Source organism: Haematobia irritans, chromosome 3, assembly GCF_050003625.1.
Source record: "Haematobia irritans isolate KBUSLIRL chromosome 3, ASM5000362v1, whole genome shotgun sequence".
Classification (NCBI taxonomy): domain Eukaryota; kingdom Metazoa; phylum Arthropoda; class Insecta; order Diptera; family Muscidae; genus Haematobia; species Haematobia irritans.
The window spans coordinates 229,309,525-229,328,904 of record NC_134399.1 but is presented as its reverse complement, the minus strand read 5'-3'; the positions used below and the strand labels follow the sequence as shown (position 1 = coordinate 229,328,904).

The following is a 19,380-nucleotide window of genomic DNA, read 5'->3' as shown; positions in this document are numbered from 1 at the left end:
ATTGATGAAGGGCGGACCAAGACTACCACAAGATGCTTTAGAATGGCTGATAATACGAGATTGACGTAGACATTAATGGTAGGTCTATAGTAATACCGTATTCTCACCAAGCATGTTTTGGGGTTTGAAATGTTTTCCCTTTATAAGCACTTCAAAACGAGTCGTTTTCGCAATACTAAAAAACAAGTTCAAAACAGGTCAATTTTAGAATGTGAACCCACCTAATTTGGAATATACCACGAATAACATACCCTATTCAAAATATATGTCAAAATATTGAAATAAGTTTCATAGAAAAAAAAAATAATAAACAAAGGCTTTTAAGAATATGGACATGTGAAAATAATATTTTCCTTTGTGTTTGTTCGTGCTATGCGCATTGTAGACTATAATGCGCTTTACAGAATATCAGTTATTCCGGACGACAGTGCTCGTGTCGAACATATCCCATATATTGTGCACATTATAAGTTAAGTCCGAAGGCGTAATCGATACTGCTGCATGTTTATGGGCTCGATAACACATTTACCGATTATTTAGTCATCGCCGACAAGTCGTATCGATCCGACACACTGTAATGCGCTTTACAGACTATCAGTTATTCCGGACGGAATAGCGGTGTTTGTAAAGAATCTTACAGTGTGTCGGATCAATAAGACTTGTCGGCGATGACTAAATAATCGGTGAATGTGTTATAGATGGTCGGATAAACACTACGACAGAGGTTCGCCTATTTGTTGTGTGTTCGTTCAAGTTTTACCCTCACACTGCACGAACAATTATAATAACAACATGAAGAAATAAGAAGAAGCATAAACACAAACAATGAAGATGGACGAAAAGTTAGGTGTAAAGCCATTTTTTAGTAAATATGTAAGAAACAATAAAAATTCCAAGCTGAATTAGCGATCCCTCATTAATTTCATTGCAGAAATGCTTGTTTTAATTATGAAAATAAATTAGTTTTTGCTAATGTTTGGCGAACATCCCCTTACACGTGAAGATTTGTGCCTCCCAACCAGAAAAAATCAAAGTTGTTTTGATTTTATGCCAACACGTCCCCGCAACACGCGAACATGACCTTATACTAGCGGATTTGTCGCCGCAACGTGTTGTGTCGCAGGGTTTATCCGACCGTATAAGGTTCCCTTTAACTTATAATGTGCACAATATATGGGATATGTTCGACACGGGCACTGTCGTCCGGAATAACTGATAGTCTGTAAAGCGCTTAAGATTCTTTACAAACACCGACATTCCGTCCGGAATAACTGATAATCTGTAAAGCGCATTACCTATTTAGTGAGAAAATTCATCTCTGTAGGACCCATAACAATTCCGTTGTGTGCGCAGGCAAATTACGTGGTAATTTAGTGATTGACTTCGCAATCATTTGGTAGGCTTCAAAGCTTTATGAATCACGGTTGGCCATGATTTTGAATTTATTTTATGGATACGTTAGAAACATTCCTTCTCGAAACGGAATTTTTTAAAAGCAGCCATGAACAATTATCAAAGGAATTTTATGAATCTAAATGATGTTGGGATTTCTGAACTATTTTCTCAATGGATGGATCTTAATTCCTATTTTGGTGATTCCTTTCCGAACATTGAGGCTGTGGGAGATTTATTTGCAAGTTCTCTCAATACTGAAGTTCATAATGATTCATACGCAGCGCAACCTACTACAGAAAATTGTCATGCTAGCACGAAATGTGAGCCTCAAGACAAAAGTGGAGCTGTGGATCATTCCATATTTACTCAGACGTTACAATCATGTCCATCGACATATGGATTTAATAATATTTGTGATACGGTTACAGCAATGCAAAGTTCCATGAATACAACGCCAACGGAGGAATCTCTAACTCAACACTTGAAGCCGACACATGAGGAACTTTTGTTGTTACAGTTACTAGAGCAACCAGGATGTAACCAATCTGCAGGTAAGATTTTCTTGTGGACAATACTATTATGCGTTGAAGGTGTAATATCTCTCATAGGCATGAAAACGTGCCTAGCCATAATAACCGTCATAGATTTGATCTGCAAAGATCCACACAGTAAAAAAAGGCTGAGTATACCCAAATGTGGCAATTTTTCCTTCTTTGGTATTCTTTTGCAACACGACTGCTAATGACCATTAATTCGTTAGGGTTGGTGGAAATTATTTTAGATATCGCCCGACTTCATCTCTCGCAATTAATTGTCTTTGATTATTCTTCGATTAACATTATTATAGAACTGCCAGTTGCATGTCCACTTCCATCTTCTAAACAAAACAATGAGTCATCTAATAATGTCCAGTCTCATATCTACTGTACACAACAAACAGCAAACGTTTTCCCAATAAACTGTTCAGCGCCATGTGACGAACCTAATCGAAATCAGAACATGCAGTCGAATTCTGAAATAGTGATCTCACAACAGATACAGGAACCTACTCTAAACATAGCACCCTCAGGGCAAGCAAAATCATTTGAAGGGCAATCTATCAATTTAGCCATCAAGAAGACCCTAAAAGAATCACTTGAAGCAATGAAGGATATGCCACTAGAACCCACGGGAACGGACTGTATACGCCTCATAAAAGAAAACCAAATACGTATAAGACGCTTCCTAAAAGAAGAATTGAGCTATGATATATACGCTTCGGAAAATATGACATCTAAAGTTACTACGCTAATGGACGCCAAAAGCTCTTCAAAGATTTCTCATAAGTGTACGTTTTGTGAGAGAAAATTTGTCCATGCATCAGGTCTATTGCGTCACATGGAAAAGCATACCATGGACCTGCCGTCAACTTCGGATACACATGCCAATCAGCCTTCCAATAACACTCTACGAGTGGTAATCAAGTGTATTTTGTGCGGCCGAATTTTCTTTGAACGGAAAAGTGCTTTCCAACATTTATGTTCCCATTTCTCTAATAACTCTGAGGATGAACGTGAAACGGATAATTATGGAGATGTATCCTATGAGGCCTATATAGATGAGGCGTTAAATTTTCTTAAACTAGAAGTAAGTGTTTGTATCCCTTTATAAAAAATTTCCAACTTTTTCATTAATTTTGATTTAAAATTTTGCAGGAGAATTCCAAAATATCGAATGGCCTCAAGCATTCCGACACTAAAAACAATAAATATTTTAAAATAGTTATATTAAATTGTGTCTTACAATGTGAATTTTGCGACTTTGTTTTCTCAGATGTGTCCGATTTATTTAAACATTCGTCATGTCATAGACCTGAAAGGCCATTTGAGTGTTTTTCCTGTGATATTTATGTGAAAACAGCAAAAGCAATTACCAATCACTGGACCGAATGCGTTTATGTGCGGGAGAATATTAGAGTTTACAAGGTTTCAATACAGCGGTACTTTGTTTGCAACGTTTGTGAAAATAAATTTGAGTCAATTGACATTTTGCTCGAACATCGGTAAATTTGGAGAAATTTCAAAATGCCATTCCATGCATTCATAACAATTTTTTATTTTTAGTTATACGACTTATCATTTCTATCCCCGCTTAAATAAACGTACGGGAATTCTTCAAATGCCATGCGGCTATTGCGATGAATTATTTGAAAGTGTTCAAGATAGCTTAGCCCATTATGAAGAGAGACATTCTAAAAAGAACAAAGGTGAAAAGGACGTGTCTGAAAGAGTTCGACTCCATCTGTGCGATGTCTGTGGTAAATCGTATACTCAGTCAAGCCATTTGAGGCAACATTTGAGATTCCATGAAGGTGAGAAAGTAAGAATTCTATAAAAGATAGAAGAATGTTCCGTTTTATGTTCTCTACAGTAGGACAATAATAGCGTATCTCCACTTAGTAATGTTAGTGCCATATCTGAGTGTTTACAGCTTTTATAAGTGATTCTACCACTCAGTTTAAAGAAATGAAGCATTATTTGATGAGAGAAAATTTAAAAAAAAGCTTTTAGTATACAGATTAGGGGCGAAACTGAACCAACATTCATTTCCTTTAATCTGTTAACCGTATTTTAAATTAATATCTGATCGGATAGTGACCTCAATTTTCGAAGCTGCTGTAACCAAAGTCGAATGGTGAACAAATACAATTAATCTCGAATCAATCTAGACTAATATATTTTTACTGCACTCTTTTTTAATTAAAACTAATTATTAATCTTTCTTACTTTTAATGTGGAACTTGATCTTTTAACATTCCCGATCTTCCAATAGGCGTAAAACCATTTGCATGCAAAGAATCAGGATGCACTCGAAAATTTACGATACGCGCAGATTTAAACGACCACATTCGTAAATGTCATACTTTCGAACGTCCTTATCAATGTACTACTTGTGGCAAGCGTTTCCTTACAGGCTCAGTATTTTATCAACATCGCCTTATACACCGCAGGGAACGTCGCTATGAATGCGAAGAATGTGGTAAAAGGTTTTATCGCGCTGATGCTTTAAAAAACCATCAGCGAATACATTCAGGGGAGAAACCTTTTGGCTGTCATTTTTGTACCAAAAATTTCCGTCAACGTGGTGATCGTGAAAAGCACATTAAAGCTAGACATTCAAAATTAGATGAAAATGGCAAAGTTTTAATGCAAATTCAAAAACTAAAACTACAGTATGCAGCTGCAATAGGCGGCGAAGAAGCGAATACTATTATGCCTGAACAATCTACCAATGATGTGATGTCCACAATGCATGCCAATCTAAATAACCCTATCGATTTTGGAATTTATTAATACTTCGTAAATTGTATGCTTAACTAATCCTATTGTCTTTCATATTCCTTTTTATTGTCCTCTAAATAACTTTTTATTTAATTACATTTTAATTTTGTTTGGAACCATTACTTGATTGGATTTAAATTTATATATTATTTTTTATATATAAATAAATTCTTCGACCAATTGGATTATATTCTTAAATAGATTATTTAGTAAAAATCTTTATTCGCACCACAAACTATTGTCTTTTTTATGTGTTTACGAAATCAGAAATAATCTTGAGAAGCGAGGTATGTTAATATTGGAATATTTTCCAATAGTGGATTCTGAGAGTTACAAGACCCTCTCATGTTCAAATGCCACAAAGAAATCACCTTTTCGGTATTTGAGATCTCGTTTTCATACGAGAAATGTGATTTACAAATCTCCAACTTTTGTTTAAGTGCGCTTTACAGACTATCAGTTATTCCGGACGACAGTGCTCGTGTCGAACGTATCCCATATATTGTGCACAATATAAGTTAAGTCCGAAGGCATAACCGAAACTGCTGCATGTTTATGGGATCGATAACACATTTACCGATTATTTAGTCATCGCCGACAAATCGTATCGATCCGACACACTGCAAGATTCTTTACAAACACCGACATTCCGTCCGGAATAACTGATATTCTGTAAAGCGCATTACCCAAAATGTGCATGTAAAACGGCGAATAGATTTCAATTGGGCGACAAGTCATCATACATTTATTAGACTTACCTTTAAACTTAAATGCAGCTTTGTTAAGTTTGGAATTATTTTCTTAATATAAAACGAAAAATACGAAATCGATTAAAATGTGCAGCATTAAAAACTATCAACACGATAGGTGAGAAATACCCTATTTTGCACTACTTCGTCACGGTCAAATGTGTCGCCTATCGCTACTCGATATGGTTGTGTTTACACACAATCACCAAGTTCCTGTTTCACCAAAGTTGCGCGTAATTAATAACAATATAGACACGGTTGTTCTTTGCATAATCTAAAATAACTTTTTAAGTTTTTGTGTGACTGAACGAAACATTAAAACCTTCCATTGTTTAAGATTGTTCTGTTATAATGGGGTATTTTTATTAATTGATCATTTCCCAGTTGTGAATTAATGCGCCACGTATCATACTGTGCTATTTAGGTTAACCGACCAAAGAATCATCCTTAATATCTTAATGTGTGAACGATATTAAAAACACAAAGCTCAATTAATTTATATAACGCCGTTAACATATTGTTTGTGTGGCCCGAGCACAACTGCCAAACGGATCAAAAACTCAAAACAATTCAAAGTGTGATCAGTGTGGAAATGGTGGTGTAGTGTGTAGTGAGTGGGTCTAAAGCAACAACAACAATATCGAGTGTGAATGATCAGTTAATAAGTTACTAATTTTCTTACCAGAATAAAATAAACATGCCTCATTGAAGATACGACTATTATTATAAATTCATTGTATATAGTGGGATTGTTGCAAATCCTCAAATGACCTTCGAAATTTGGCAACATTCAGTGTCAAAAATCTAATCATTTTTTGTTCCCGAAAAAAACGAAGTAACAAAAGAAATATAAGTAATCGACAATTTATTTTATAACAAGCAAAAACAACAAGTTTTTTTGGTTTTTATTTATTTTGTTTTTGTGGTGAGCAGAGAACAACGAACGTGTAGTAACCCCCAAATGATATCTCAAAACGAAATATCCAGTCGGAACTTGTTGAATGCATTGAAGAAAAAGTGGGAACCATCCAATTAACCAACAACCAATAAAAAAAAATCACGAATCACCATTTCCATGTGAAATTATCAAAAATTTGACTGCGATTATAGTACCTCCGACTGTAATTCAAAGAATTATTTGTCACTTAAAGGGAAGAAGAAACGAAAAGAATTCGAACGCGGAGAGTGTGCCGTAAAACCACACGAAAAGAAAGAAGTGATCGATCATAACCTCAATATACAAAAACATTTTAGCAAATAAAGTGGAAGTGAATCAATTGGGGATATCCAACCGGTGTGTCGCGCGTGTGTGGTGTGGTGTGAGTGTGTGGACGAAGTAAAAGTTGTGAGCTGTTTTTGAGCGGCTCTTGCAGCATCTCGTGGAGACAAATAAGCCATCATATATCCATCATGGACCTATTGTGCACTGAAAATATAATACAGGAATATGAAACGGAAATATTGTGTCACCATCAACAGCAGCAACAGCACCTTCATCCCAAGCAACAAACATCAGAGCACAAGAACCACCAGCCCATAATTACAACTACCAACAGTAACAGCAGTCACAGTAACATCTCACCAACTTCATTATATTCGAGTAGCTCGTCGCTATCCTCATCGAGCTGCTGCTCGTCAACAAACTCTTCGGGTTACAACTCGAGTAGCAGCAACAGCAATTCCAGCTCGGCCAGTAACAGTGGCAGTTGTCATTCGGGCAAATTGACGTGTGAAGAAAATGCCAACAATACTTATTTGGAAACATGTGCTCCACCATCACAGGGTTACCAACAAAAGCAGCACTCTAATAGCGGAGTGTCGCCGGTGCAAAACGTTCACAACAACAATTTCATAAATCGTTCACTAGACTATGTAAATACAGCAACAGAGGATCCAACATTTTTGACGGATCGTTGTTTGGAAAATGCCCTTAAGGCTGAGGAGAAAAGGCCTCAGCCTATATGTACATATTTTAAGACGGTGCAAAAGGATATTACACCACCGATGAGAAAAATTGTTGCCGAATGGATGATGGAGGTGAGTTGTATGAGCAGAGTATCCATGAATGATAAAGACTTAGAGTCGTAGTAGTCCAATTCATTATTGCAGTTATAAGAATTTTTTCTCCAAGATTTAATTCGTACATCCTTTCAAATACAATTTGAAATTATTTTGATTGATTCTAGTAATTTCTTTGAGATTTGATGTTTGATCACCTCTGAGAAGTGGGTGCCCTCGGTCGCTAAATTGTGTCTTTGAGAGGTGTCATGGTAAATGCCTATAGAGCCTTAAACTTCCAGTGTGAGGTTTTACATTAATGCAAAGAAGAATCGAAAAGAGTCTTCCATACTACTATTCTACTTGCTTGGCGGATATTAAAATAAAGTACCATTCTAAAATGTGGCAAATGACCCCGGCATGCTTGTACGGTCATTCTACATTTCTGTATTTTGGCGACTTTGGGCCGAGGTATAGTGGCACCCTGATATTTCAGGCTCACTTAGACTATTCATTCCACTGTGATAACTTTGGGCCAAGCTTATTTAGCATCCATTAAACGCTTTAAAATATACTGCGGCACCTCTTGTAGAGAATAGTGGAGTAAAGCTGTCCCGTCATCAATTAAAGCTCGATATGCGAAATTTCTGCAAACCATAATAAATTCATAAACTGTTTTGCTACTCAAAATGTTCGTTAGAACCATCATATTAATTATTAGTATTTTCTCCCATATGAAACAAATGGCAAAATCGACTTATTATATTATTATATAATCAAGCTTAACGATAACTCTTGATTATTATACACAGTAGTGTAAATCAGCACAACCAAATAACTACTGCAATTTACATAACCTGTCAATATTGCATATTTTTAATACAAACTCCAAATTAATGAGCGGTCTTATGTATGGCAGTTAAAATATTGCACCTACCTCAAGTGAAAATCACCGTTCGTTTTCATTTTGGGAGGTGTCAATTTTTGAGAGTTAATTTTTTATGATTAACGTGTCCCAAAATTGGTCTGCTTTTAAGAGCGTGAAATTATGAGAGGTTTTACTGCTATCTTTGGATATGACCGTGTGGCTATACCCACTTTTAAATCTCCAGCACTGTTTGGGACGATTTTGTAAAATATTATTATGTTATAATGTTCAGAATTTATGCGTTATTTCATCATGTACTGATGTGCAATTAGGGTTTCTACAATTCGCTAGAAATAGCATTTTCATATATATATGAACAGCTAAGAAGTTATTTGAAAACACTCAATGGAATCATTTTACTTGTCATGAACAAATCATTTGCTTTCATAAATGAAAATTGAAATAAAAACATCAGCAAAATGTTGTAATTTGCAGGCGCCACACTAATCATAACAACCACATCTATTACAAACAGACCTATGAATAATAAGTTCATAAGTGTATAATATTTGTATTTGCATACCTTTGCAAAAACATCTGTATATCATGTTTTTTTTGCGAATTACAAAGCGATTAACCAATCACCATTTGCTATTTTTGAACAAAAATTGTACATGGTTGCCTTGGATATGCAACGCTTTTTTCTTTAAGTGCATGACATGGTAATTATCTTTAATGCTATACACCTATAGTCTACGAAATTTGTTATTTCTAAGTAGCATTTTCATTTAAAAAAAAAAAAAAAATAAATAATAATAATAAATAAATAAATAAACGTTAGAGGAAGTGTAAACTAATTTATTTATTTATTTATTCAAAAATTCTGTAAAACAAAGCCAATAGAGGCCTATAAAAATATATTACATCATAACAAAAATAGTGAGCCATCGATATAATGTAAACAAGTTAATATCTTAAACTAGGAAGAAACTAATTTAATTGGCTCCCCAGCCGCAAGAGTAGTAGTGATTATTAAAATAGCGATGAAATAAGTGGAAATTGGTCCCATATACAGTGCAAGCCAATATAAAATCAATAACTTAAAAATACATAGGAGTTCCATAGAATATATCAAGTGTGTATGCAATAGATGAGATGTAAATCGTCCAAGAACCTTACAGTTTAGGTAGCACTAGCCATATATTCCATGAGTTTAAGACGAAATGCGTCTCAAACACCGAGCTATTCTAACCACAAAAGATCTAGCATACATATTCCTCCTTATACGAGGAATAAATATCTGACCATTTCTAATAGAACGCGAAAAGGTAAAAACAGAAACCAAATCTAAAGGTCTAGAAGTGTGGATGATGTTATAAAACAATAGGAGATTGCCATAATCAACAAATCTCCTAAACGAATATCCAAGAAATCGTACTACATATGCAGAAATGGAATTTCTATGCCTTACATTATATACAAAGCGTACAATCACATTGACAATGCGCTTCAACTTAAAAAAATTTTGCAAGATAGTTCCAGAAACAACTTCTAGTCCATATAATACTAGGGACATCAATAGAGGACATGAGTCAATTTAATTTTAATCGGAAGAGCCAAAAATAAGTTGGTCCCATAAATCCTGCGCAATGTCCCCCAAATTATAATTAAAAAACTGAATATCCAATTAAATTTTTCTGCTGCTTCCTTCTGGGCTTGGTTATATTTCGATCCTATTTGTTATTTTAAAAGTAAAATCTAATTTACTTTTGGAGAATGCGAAATTTGAAATGTAACAGATCGAAGATAGCGCTGCTACAATTAAATCCAGCTTTCAGGTAATTAGATTATGAATTAAAGCACTTTGAGTATTCTTTTGAGATGTGACATCACTTTCACTGCTATGCACCAAGGTACATTTTTTGAGTGAGGCTATATTCTTAGTTTTTCAGAATAATTTTGATGCGAAATTCGTTCCGTTTTCACTGAGATGTATAATGGGCGTTGTTTCGGTGTATTTGATGGGACTTCATAGTGGAAATGTAATGATTGTGCTGGTTTTCAATTCTTACGTCCAATATTTTGCACGTCCATCATTTCCCCATTGTCCGGAAACTCATTACAAATCCAAATACTGCAAACATATTGTTTCACTACAAGAGACACTAACCCTTTCATGTACTGCTTAATAATGGTTTTGTGTCAAGGTCCGGGCAGTTTTCAATTGGTCTTACATATTTTATGGTATTGTATTACTTTTATTATATTAATAAATACATATATAGATTAATTTAATAAAACATTTATTGTATGTATCTGGTAGAGGAAAAGTACTACAACTTGAAAGTGTAGATCAACATGGGAATATTTTTGTCAAATCTTGCCAAAAATTCGTCAATGGGAGATACTGTGCGCTATAAGCCCATTTACTTTAGTATGTATGGAGTGCGTAAGTTCAGTCTCCCATATGTTTATATGCACACATTCTATGTGTATGTAGGTATTACCACTTATTTGTTGTTATTTATTGTCAATCAAACTATTTTTTTGTCTATTCTCTTGCTTTTGCTAAATTAAAATAAGTATATACCGCCGCCCGCCTCTGTTTGTGTGGTGTGAGTCCCACATTTTGGGGTTAATTATAGCATTTTGTTCTTTTGTTTTTATATTTTGCATATGTATGTTATCAACAACATTTATTTGTTTTTGTTTAATCACATACAGACACATAAAATGGCAAAGTTTCAAACACCCAAAAAAAAAAAAAAACGATGTTAATCCGCAAGCAAATGTGGGGGTAAAAGTGCATATTTTATATAGTTTTGGAATTTCCACATGAAATATATGGAAAACTTTTAGGGAGATTTTTTTCCAAATGCCTTCAAAACAAAATTCTGGAATATATCTTAGGTGAATGTTGTAACATGGCCTTCTATCTATTGTCCAGAACAAAACTAGAAACTGTTGAGCTTAGTAGTGTGAATTTCAAAAAAACGATAGTGAAATCTGATTTCATTACAGTTATGCTGGGATGAGAGAAAGCAGTCGTAAAAACCTGTAGAATATCTTTAATCACAATCCACAGTCGATAGACCCATGAATAATGGAAAAGTTGGTTTATCATTATACCTACAACAAATTAAATTTTGCTTTTCTAAACTTGAATTAGATATACAAATATTATTAATTTAATTCGATTTTGCTTCAATATAATCAGCAGCTAGATTGGAAAACCATCAGATGATTTAAAGATGACTAGATGATGGTGAATTTATCCCATTTTAAGTTTTTACGCAATTCGTCTCCTAACTAGGACATTTTTACCGAAAATTTCCCGGATTTTACTAGTGAGTGTAATTTGTAATGCCTACTATAAATAAAATATTACCGTTGGGATATATAAAATAATAAATGTATGGCGTAACATAATTTAAGTAAAAGTTTTCAATTTCTGTCGAATCTATTCTATAGCTCCCTATACCTTTAATTCAGAATTTGTATAATGTATTCGTTTCAACAGTAGCTAAATTAATTCATTAACCGATATAACACAATTCGATCTTTATCCCGATCCAGACAAAAAAACTAAAAGTGATTCGAAAGACAGAATTAAAATTTCACCGGTATACCTGATGGTCTTATAAAATTCGAATGATGATATCCAGGCAGAATGGAAAAATTAATATAACTCCATTGCCAAGAATGAAGGCTTTAATCGGCGGTTACTATTGCTTAGATCTATAAAATTGTGATATTCTAGTCATTTTTTATAGTAAAGTATGGTAAACCTATTGTGTATGGGATGTCCTTAGACACATACCGACATACGACCTATGGAGCTACATGCTAATTAAACTTATACATGAACAGGTATATTTTTCAACCCCTCTTGGATGATTTTATTAAAGAACATTTTCCTTAAAATCCAAAAATTCATAAATTTGCGTTTTGCTTTAATTATATTTTATTTACTTTGGATTTTGTTTCTGACAAGGTATTGTTTTTAGGCTATCTATACACATTTACATGGAGAACTCATAATTAAAGGAGTCTACTGGGCCGTATATTGCATTCCAATCTAGATGAAACTTTGCCACATCTTCATACAATGAAATCGAAAGGATTCTTTTTATCAATATGACTTCGTGATAGTTTTAATTTCAATTATTCCCCTAAGGATTTCAAAAAAGTTTGGTTGCTAATATGTGTACTCGAGTTAATTGATCCCCTGTTAAGTTTTGTAAGAAAACCAAAAAGCAACACACCACATGTTGTTGATTTGAAAATTGCCTTCGGTATGAACCAAGCAACTTGTTGAGACGACAGATGTAAGTTCAAAACAAGCAACTTTCAGTTTACATTGTGACCACCACAACACCAAATGTAGTTCGTTAAACTGAAAAACAACATGTTGCCGTATGCAGTTTCTTATATGCCTTCGAACACCTTTCGTGGTTTCCTGTATGTCCTTGTGGAAGTAGAAACCCCATTACTTTTTGCAAAATTTTACCCCTGGTGTCGTTGAAGTGAGAAGAAATGCAGCTGCCGCTATGTCCAACTGTAAGCCAATGAGGTAGAAACGATAACTTCAATCCTTTCTTAAAGAAATCGATAACAGTCAGAGGGACCAAAGAAACGACGATTATTTGGTGTACAGCAGCGTACGGTGTGTTGGCGACGGAGTTATTTTTCTTCCACTTTTTCTTTATCTCCATTTTTCTTTCTCTTGTCCAGAAATTTATTCTGAAGTGTAAAGGTGGTGGGTTTTACCTGTGTTTGTGTTTTGTTTTCTTTTTTTTTTGGTAGCGATCATGTCTTGAACTATTCGAGTAGCAATCGTCTGCATACATTTTTATGGGAATTTATAACACAGACATACTCTGGCAGAGAGTGAGTAGCAAAGAATGATATTCCTCTTTACGTTTTTTTTTGCATGTCTCTAATCGAACAATTGTAGGGTAGGAGTCCTTTAAGGATCTGCAATGTTTGCAACAGTCAATTTGTGCGAGTGTGTGTGTTGAGTTTTTGGTTTTGTTTTTAATTGGGGGAATTCAAAAGGCTAAGAAACAGTTGGAAGAAGTATACAACATGTATGGCCAAGAAAATTACTTCTAGTTCATGATCGAACTCCGAAGTACAGTTGTAGACAAAAGAGATTGGTTGCCCTGTTGCATTTGTTTACCTTCTCCGATGCTTCTCAAAAATCCTAGTGGACATTTAACCTTTGGCGTTAGTAACGAATATTACATACAGGCCTGTTCCCATAATCGTAATCGCAAAAATTTTGCGATTTCTCCAATTAGACATGTTTCGGTCATCGCAAACATTTTCCGATTTCAAATCGATGAGACATGCGAATTCTGCGAATTCAAAATAAATTACTCAATTTTTCAAAGATATTGTGAAGCTTGTATAGAACATGTTTAACAATAAATAACGAAATAATGTACTTGTAAAGTAATAATCGCGTATATTTTGGAGCGACCCCATTTTGACACAACCTACTGAAGGGAAGTTGTGCGATTCGCATAACGTGTTCCAAATATTACGATTTTATTTAGAAACTGGTGAGAATGAAACTCAATACAACACTGAGTAGCGTGGCGTCATAATTATTTTGTAATTTTGCTAATTTTGTGGCGTCGATGTATTTCGAAATAGACAATTGCATTAAAAAAAGCCATTAACTGCAACTTGCAGATTCATTTATTGTTTTCTTTTTCAAAAAATTTTGCTGGACTAAAATGTTTTTTTTCCTTACCAGCTGATTTTAACAGCTATGACACATTGTGGAATTGAAATTTTGCGATTTTCATTTCCATACGCGCGATTTCCGTAACAAGAAATTATAAATCGCACGATTTTATTTTCGATACAAATCGCAAAATTTTGTGAAATTGGTAATAGGCCTGATAGAATGAGTTTCACTTTTAGAAGTTTAGTTTTTGTTTTGACCTTTTCTGTTACTGGCATTGAGAATATAACTCATGCTTTCTTTTTCGTGTCTCCTTTTTGGGACTTCCAGCGCAATAATGTTGAGGCAAGCATATGTCGATTATTGCGCTTAAACTTAAACTTGCTATACAAGCACTTTTGTTTTGGCCAATATGTCTTTCTAAAACAATACACAAGTCATGTCAATGAACCTTATTGCTGGAATTTCAACAAAAACCTTCAACTTGAAACGTTTTACAAAATTCTGGCTAAACCAAGTAAACAAATGTTGCTAATTTTGCAAAAGACAATCAAGATTTTTAATGTCTTGGTGGAAGATGGCACATATCATTGTCTGATTATTTTTTGTGTTTTGTCTAGAGTAAATGTGCTAAGTAATGTAGGTGGTTTTGAAATGAACTTGTGAACATTTAGCTATTCGGAAAAACAAACAATAAGGTACATTATATTAATTTTGTTTAGTTTGACAAATTTCCTAATCAGTCATGACTTTGTCAAAAGAAATGGGATACCATCGTGGTGCTTTAGTTACAATGTCAAATTTATCCTGCAATGTGTGAGGTTTAGAGTGTATTTTATTAATGATAGGGACCTCCTTATAGTCGAAACCCAAAAGTTCGGGCCGAAATATTTTCCATTTACGATATTTAAAAAAAATATGAATTTTCTAATGCAAATACTTATCGCAAGTTTCATTTCACTATGTATTTCCCAAAGTCCAGACGCATATGTAAACATGATGTATGCATCATTATTCAAATTTCAATACGGCCGTTGGTATTGTTTATCATCCATATCTGGTGGCGACCGGCAACACATTGCACGTAACAGATAGATGAGTAAGTGTATGAACATCATATCGTCAATTGAATTAGTATTTAATTGCTGTTACATTTTAATTTAATGTTTAATAAACAATTGTGACAGCTTTTATCACTGGCGTGTCACCAGTGGGCGTTATTTTTATTTAAAGCAAATATGCATGTAGAAAAAATAAAATTGCAAAACGGACGAACAAAGATTATCTCTGTTCCCATCATCTGCCATGCTTGTGGAATGTGCTGAGCTCTGACACACATCATATGTATTATAACTGATGCCTCAGATTTGGATGTGCAAAAAAAAAAAACAACAACAACACCAAGAAGAAGGACAAGTGATGAACGTACAGGTAGTTGAGTGTCATGTCGTGATTCCATTTTCCATGGTTGCAGTTATTACTTCGTTTTGTCGATTAGGTGTTGTTTTCCGTCTCCCAAAAACATGCTGTGCAAAATATGATATTTGACATGCTAGTTGACTCCTGTTACCACATTATTGTTGTCGTCTTTGACATTCCTCTTGCGGCATCATCTACAACAGACAAACACTCAAGGGCTTTTTGATTGACCAAACGAAGATGAATAAAATTTCATTCGTATGCAGCCGGGTATAAAAACCACTAACGTACTCCTAACTTGTTGGATTGTCGCCATAAAATGGCCGTTTAAAGAGATTGCTCCATTTTCTTTCTATATAAAACATGCGTACTTGTTCGTATCACTTAATTAACCACAAAACCGCATTCATATTGTGGAATGTCCAAGGGAAGGAACCAGACGTTCTTTCTTTAGTCGTCCCATGCTACAATATTTGCTCGCAAATGATATGAACGGTTTGGATAGTTAGACTTGGGAAACACACCACTTATTGACCAATGCCATTGCCTGCCATGCGAATTCATTACTATCTGGAATGTTTGGAATTTCTCATCTTTTATTGGTAGAGGATTTTTATTTATTAAATAATTATATATTCCCTCTACTAAAAAACAAACACATACATAGATATGGTATAAATTTGGTTATTAGAGTATTTCCCTAGGGGAAATTTGCTTTAATTGCTCTAATCCATATTTCATCGTTTTAAGAAATGTCTCCTTGGCCTTTATAAGTTATACAATATTTTTTAAATTGGATAACATGATCAAATTAAATATTTTGAAGGAGGATGCCTAGTTTGCAAAGCATTTGTATGTATTTTAAGTTTTATGGTATATTACTTTACATATATCTGAAAATGTTGTATATCCAAAGATGCACAGACTGATAGAAAAATGGCTTTAAAATGTTGTTTTAAATGATATTCGTAAACCAAAACATGGCGGTATAGATAACTGCCATATTCCACTAATCATTTGTCCCTAGGTGGGAATGTTGTAATATTTCGGCAGAGCTATTTGAAACTTCCACCATGCTCGGGCGCCATTTGTAGCATTAGGCTCCCCATGACTTGACCTAAATTGTCCTACGTCACTTTGCAAAGCTTTGAGTTGTTGAATTAAGTTTGTCCCTAGATAATGATTATTTTAACATTTCCGCAGAGCAATTTCCACCCTGCTCGGGCGCCATTTGTAGAACGTGGCTTCCAACATCACGATGAGAATCTTTGCAACACTGACTTCCCAAATAGTTTATGCCGACTTTAAAATAAAAATAAAAAACGATTTACGTTGAAAGGACAGCGATTGAAAAAGATTATTCGTATTAGGTACTCTCTGATACGACTCATTGGGAGGGGTATAACTAAATTCACATGCTTTCGAAGGTGACGCTATTAACGAATAATACCAGTTCTTAAGATATATCTGCTAATGAGTACGATTGTTGGTGTCGTGAATAAAAAAAGAAAGACTAGGGAATTCCATATTGATCTTGGGTTTAAAAGCTATGCGCCACGTTGAATTTCAAACTAGAGAAATGTTTGAAGTCATGATAGTGCGAATAACATGCATATATTGGCGGCATATTTTTATAACAAATTGACATTGCTCTGATTTGGATAAAAACAAAGAAATGAATCAATATGCCCTGGTGGCCCAATTCTAGGTGCACATGGTGAAATATTTTTGACATTATACCAACACTTTACCCACCATTAGTAATGAAGGTTTCAATGATATCTGGTAGTTGTGTTTATCAATTGCATTTCCAATGATGATTATGACGTCTTCAACTACGTTTATGTAGGTGAAACTTTTGCTTTTGGGACCGAGAGCTGGTGAGATACGGAGTTTGGGGGTTATAATTTTAATGCATGCACTGAACTTATGGAGAACATTCATTCATTCATGCCTACATAATTAAAAAGCTAACAAAAATACTAACAATTATATCGAAACACCAAACAAGAACAACAACGAAAATTATAAAACGAATTTTTTTAACTTCTGCGATATTTTGACAAGTATAAAAGAAAACAAAAACAAAAATACACACATGAGGATGTTTTGTTGTTGATAATAAGAATGTACCCCTTCTCCATACCCCTGCATGGCTCGTATGCCATCCACCCAGTGTTGGAGCACCAAAAAATATCCACACCTTTCTAACTTTATACAAATTAGAATTCGTTATCATTCACTTCTCTAATGGTTAGAAAGGCAGCAGAACAAGTTGATCGAAGAAAGAAAACAAAAATTAGCTCTGATCAGCTGATTACGATTCGGCATTTTTCGACCTTACCCCACCCACCCCACCGCATCCCTTGGGTTAGCTCACCACAAAGAACACAACGAGTGGATCTCGTTTGGGAGGCCATAGCAAGCAGCTGATATAATTTCTCTCTCATTGTCGCTTTTCTGTTATTCGGCAACACACACACACACGCACACATAATACTTCGTCCCTCTCGCCAAAATTTCATTTTGGTGATCCAACCACGCACCATCATCTCCCTGTATGTCGGACAAGTATTCTCAAAAAAGAGAAATAGCAACAAACATTTCGTTTATACATACTTATTTTTTTTTTTTAATTTTGCTGATTTCTTTATTCTTTCTGGTCTCGAATGAAATTTTGCCAAATTTTATTTGCTGCGCAATCAGCCCGTTTTTTTTTTGTTTTCTTGCCGCAGCTGCGAATCCGGCATACGTGCCTTGCCATATCGTAATTCGAAGTTTGTTTTTGTTTTATGCCGGTCGTATAAGAGTCGGATTTTTTTTATTTATTTATTTCTTTTATTTTGTGCGCAATAGAAGGCGACGTTGTCAAATTCTGATTGCATTCACATTCCGCGGTTTACACTTTAAGAAATGTGTGGATTATTCTATAGATTATTTTATTATTGTGATCTTCTTTCAATAAAGTGTTAACTCCAAATTTGCTCGATTTTTAATATGCAATGTTTAGAAAAATACACAGAATAACGAGTCATTTTGAACATGGTCAAAACAAGCTTGTAACATAGCCTTTCGGGGTAGCCTTGCCAAACATTGAAAAATCCTCAAATTCAAGGGAAATTCCCATAAAGTCCATAATGCTTCCTGCCAAAATGGACATTTTAAACCATTGAAGATATTCTTTTATTGGTCTACTTAAATGCAAATGCATCTTTGTTAATGATACACTTTGCCACAAACTATCTTTGGTTTGATAACAACAAAAGAAAATTTCGTTTGCTGGAAAATAAATAATTTTTTTGGCATGTAGCAAAAGTTCAAGTATATGTTTTATGAGTGAATATTTGATTAAGTTGTATGGGTAAATATATGATTGAAAATAGCTGGTTATCATAAAAGACTATAACCATGATGGTTTTGGTCATGTTTGAACATAGAACGTTTTCAGCTCGAACGTAGTCGCCTAGGGTATTTATGGTGAATCGAAACGCAAGGATCCTTATCGAAGTGCCATGATCTTACAGAATAGTGATATTTTCCAGACTGAAAGAACATGGTTACCGTTCTAGTGTTATTGTCCTGGTACAAACAACAATTTCGCTTGTAAAATTGAATGTGCACTGACAAATTATTGATCTGATATGAACCTAAATTTTATTTATTTATATTTAATACTAAATTTATAGTAAATATAATATTAGTATATAATAAGAAAAAGAAGCATTGGCAACTGAGGCCCTCAGCTAAATTTTAGGATATGCAATTGACACAGTATTAAAGCCAAATTTCTTTAAGATAAAGATAATTTTAGCCAAAATTTCAAAGTTCAAAATTTGTATATAAAATCTTCTTTAAATTTCAGGACGCGAATCTTTAAAATTTACGACTCTTCGGCAATGTCTTATGTCTTTAAAGTAAGGCGAATTTTGCTTAAAG

The 19,380-nt window shown here is 34.4% G+C and overlaps 2 protein-coding genes across 3 annotated transcripts in view; both read left to right on the top strand.

The window, feature by feature from the left end:
* Positions 1-1,426: 1,426 nt before the first annotated feature.
* topi (matotopetli) lies at positions 1,427-4,905 on the top strand. 2 transcript variants are annotated; one of them, XM_075298307.1, is made up of 5 exons: positions 1,427-1,946; positions 2,336-3,021; positions 3,090-3,436; positions 3,498-3,745; positions 4,207-4,905. In XM_075298307.1, exons 1-5 carry the CDS (start codon positions 1,502-1,504, stop codon positions 4,725-4,727), a joined length of 2,247 nt encoding a protein of 748 aa, XP_075154422.1. In that variant the 5' UTR covers positions 1,427-1,501; the 3' UTR covers positions 4,728-4,905. The 2 variants fall into 2 exon arrangements, with proteins under 2 accessions (XP_075154422.1, XP_075154421.1); XM_075298306.1 differs by having other exon boundaries at positions 2,243-3,021.
* A 1,131-nt stretch (positions 4,906-6,036) lies between these two features.
* The window catches only part of CycD (cyclin D), a 121,458-nt gene continuing 108,114 nt past the window's right edge, over positions 6,037-19,380 (top strand). Inside the window, exon 1 of the mRNA XM_075298305.1 lies at positions 6,037-7,501. Coding sequence (XP_075154420.1) covers positions 6,875-7,501 — 627 coding nt within the window. The 5' untranslated portion in view covers positions 6,037-6,874. The remainder of the gene's footprint in view (positions 7,502-19,380) is intronic.

What these genes read in the sequence shown, in the direction of transcription:
- topi (XM_075298306.1), top strand. Translation starts at nt 1,502, where the DNA reads ATGAACAATTATCAAAGGAATTTTATGAATCTAAATGATGTTGGGATT. An exon ending in AGGATGTAACCAATCTGCAG is followed by an intron (nt 1,947 to 2,242) that starts GTAAGATTTTCT and finishes ACATTATTATAG; the next exon opens with AACTGCCAGTTGCATGTCCA. An exon ending in GACATTTTGCTCGAACATCG is followed by an intron (nt 3,437 to 3,497) that starts GTAAATTTGGAG and finishes TTTTATTTTTAG; the next exon opens with TTATACGACTTATCATTTCT.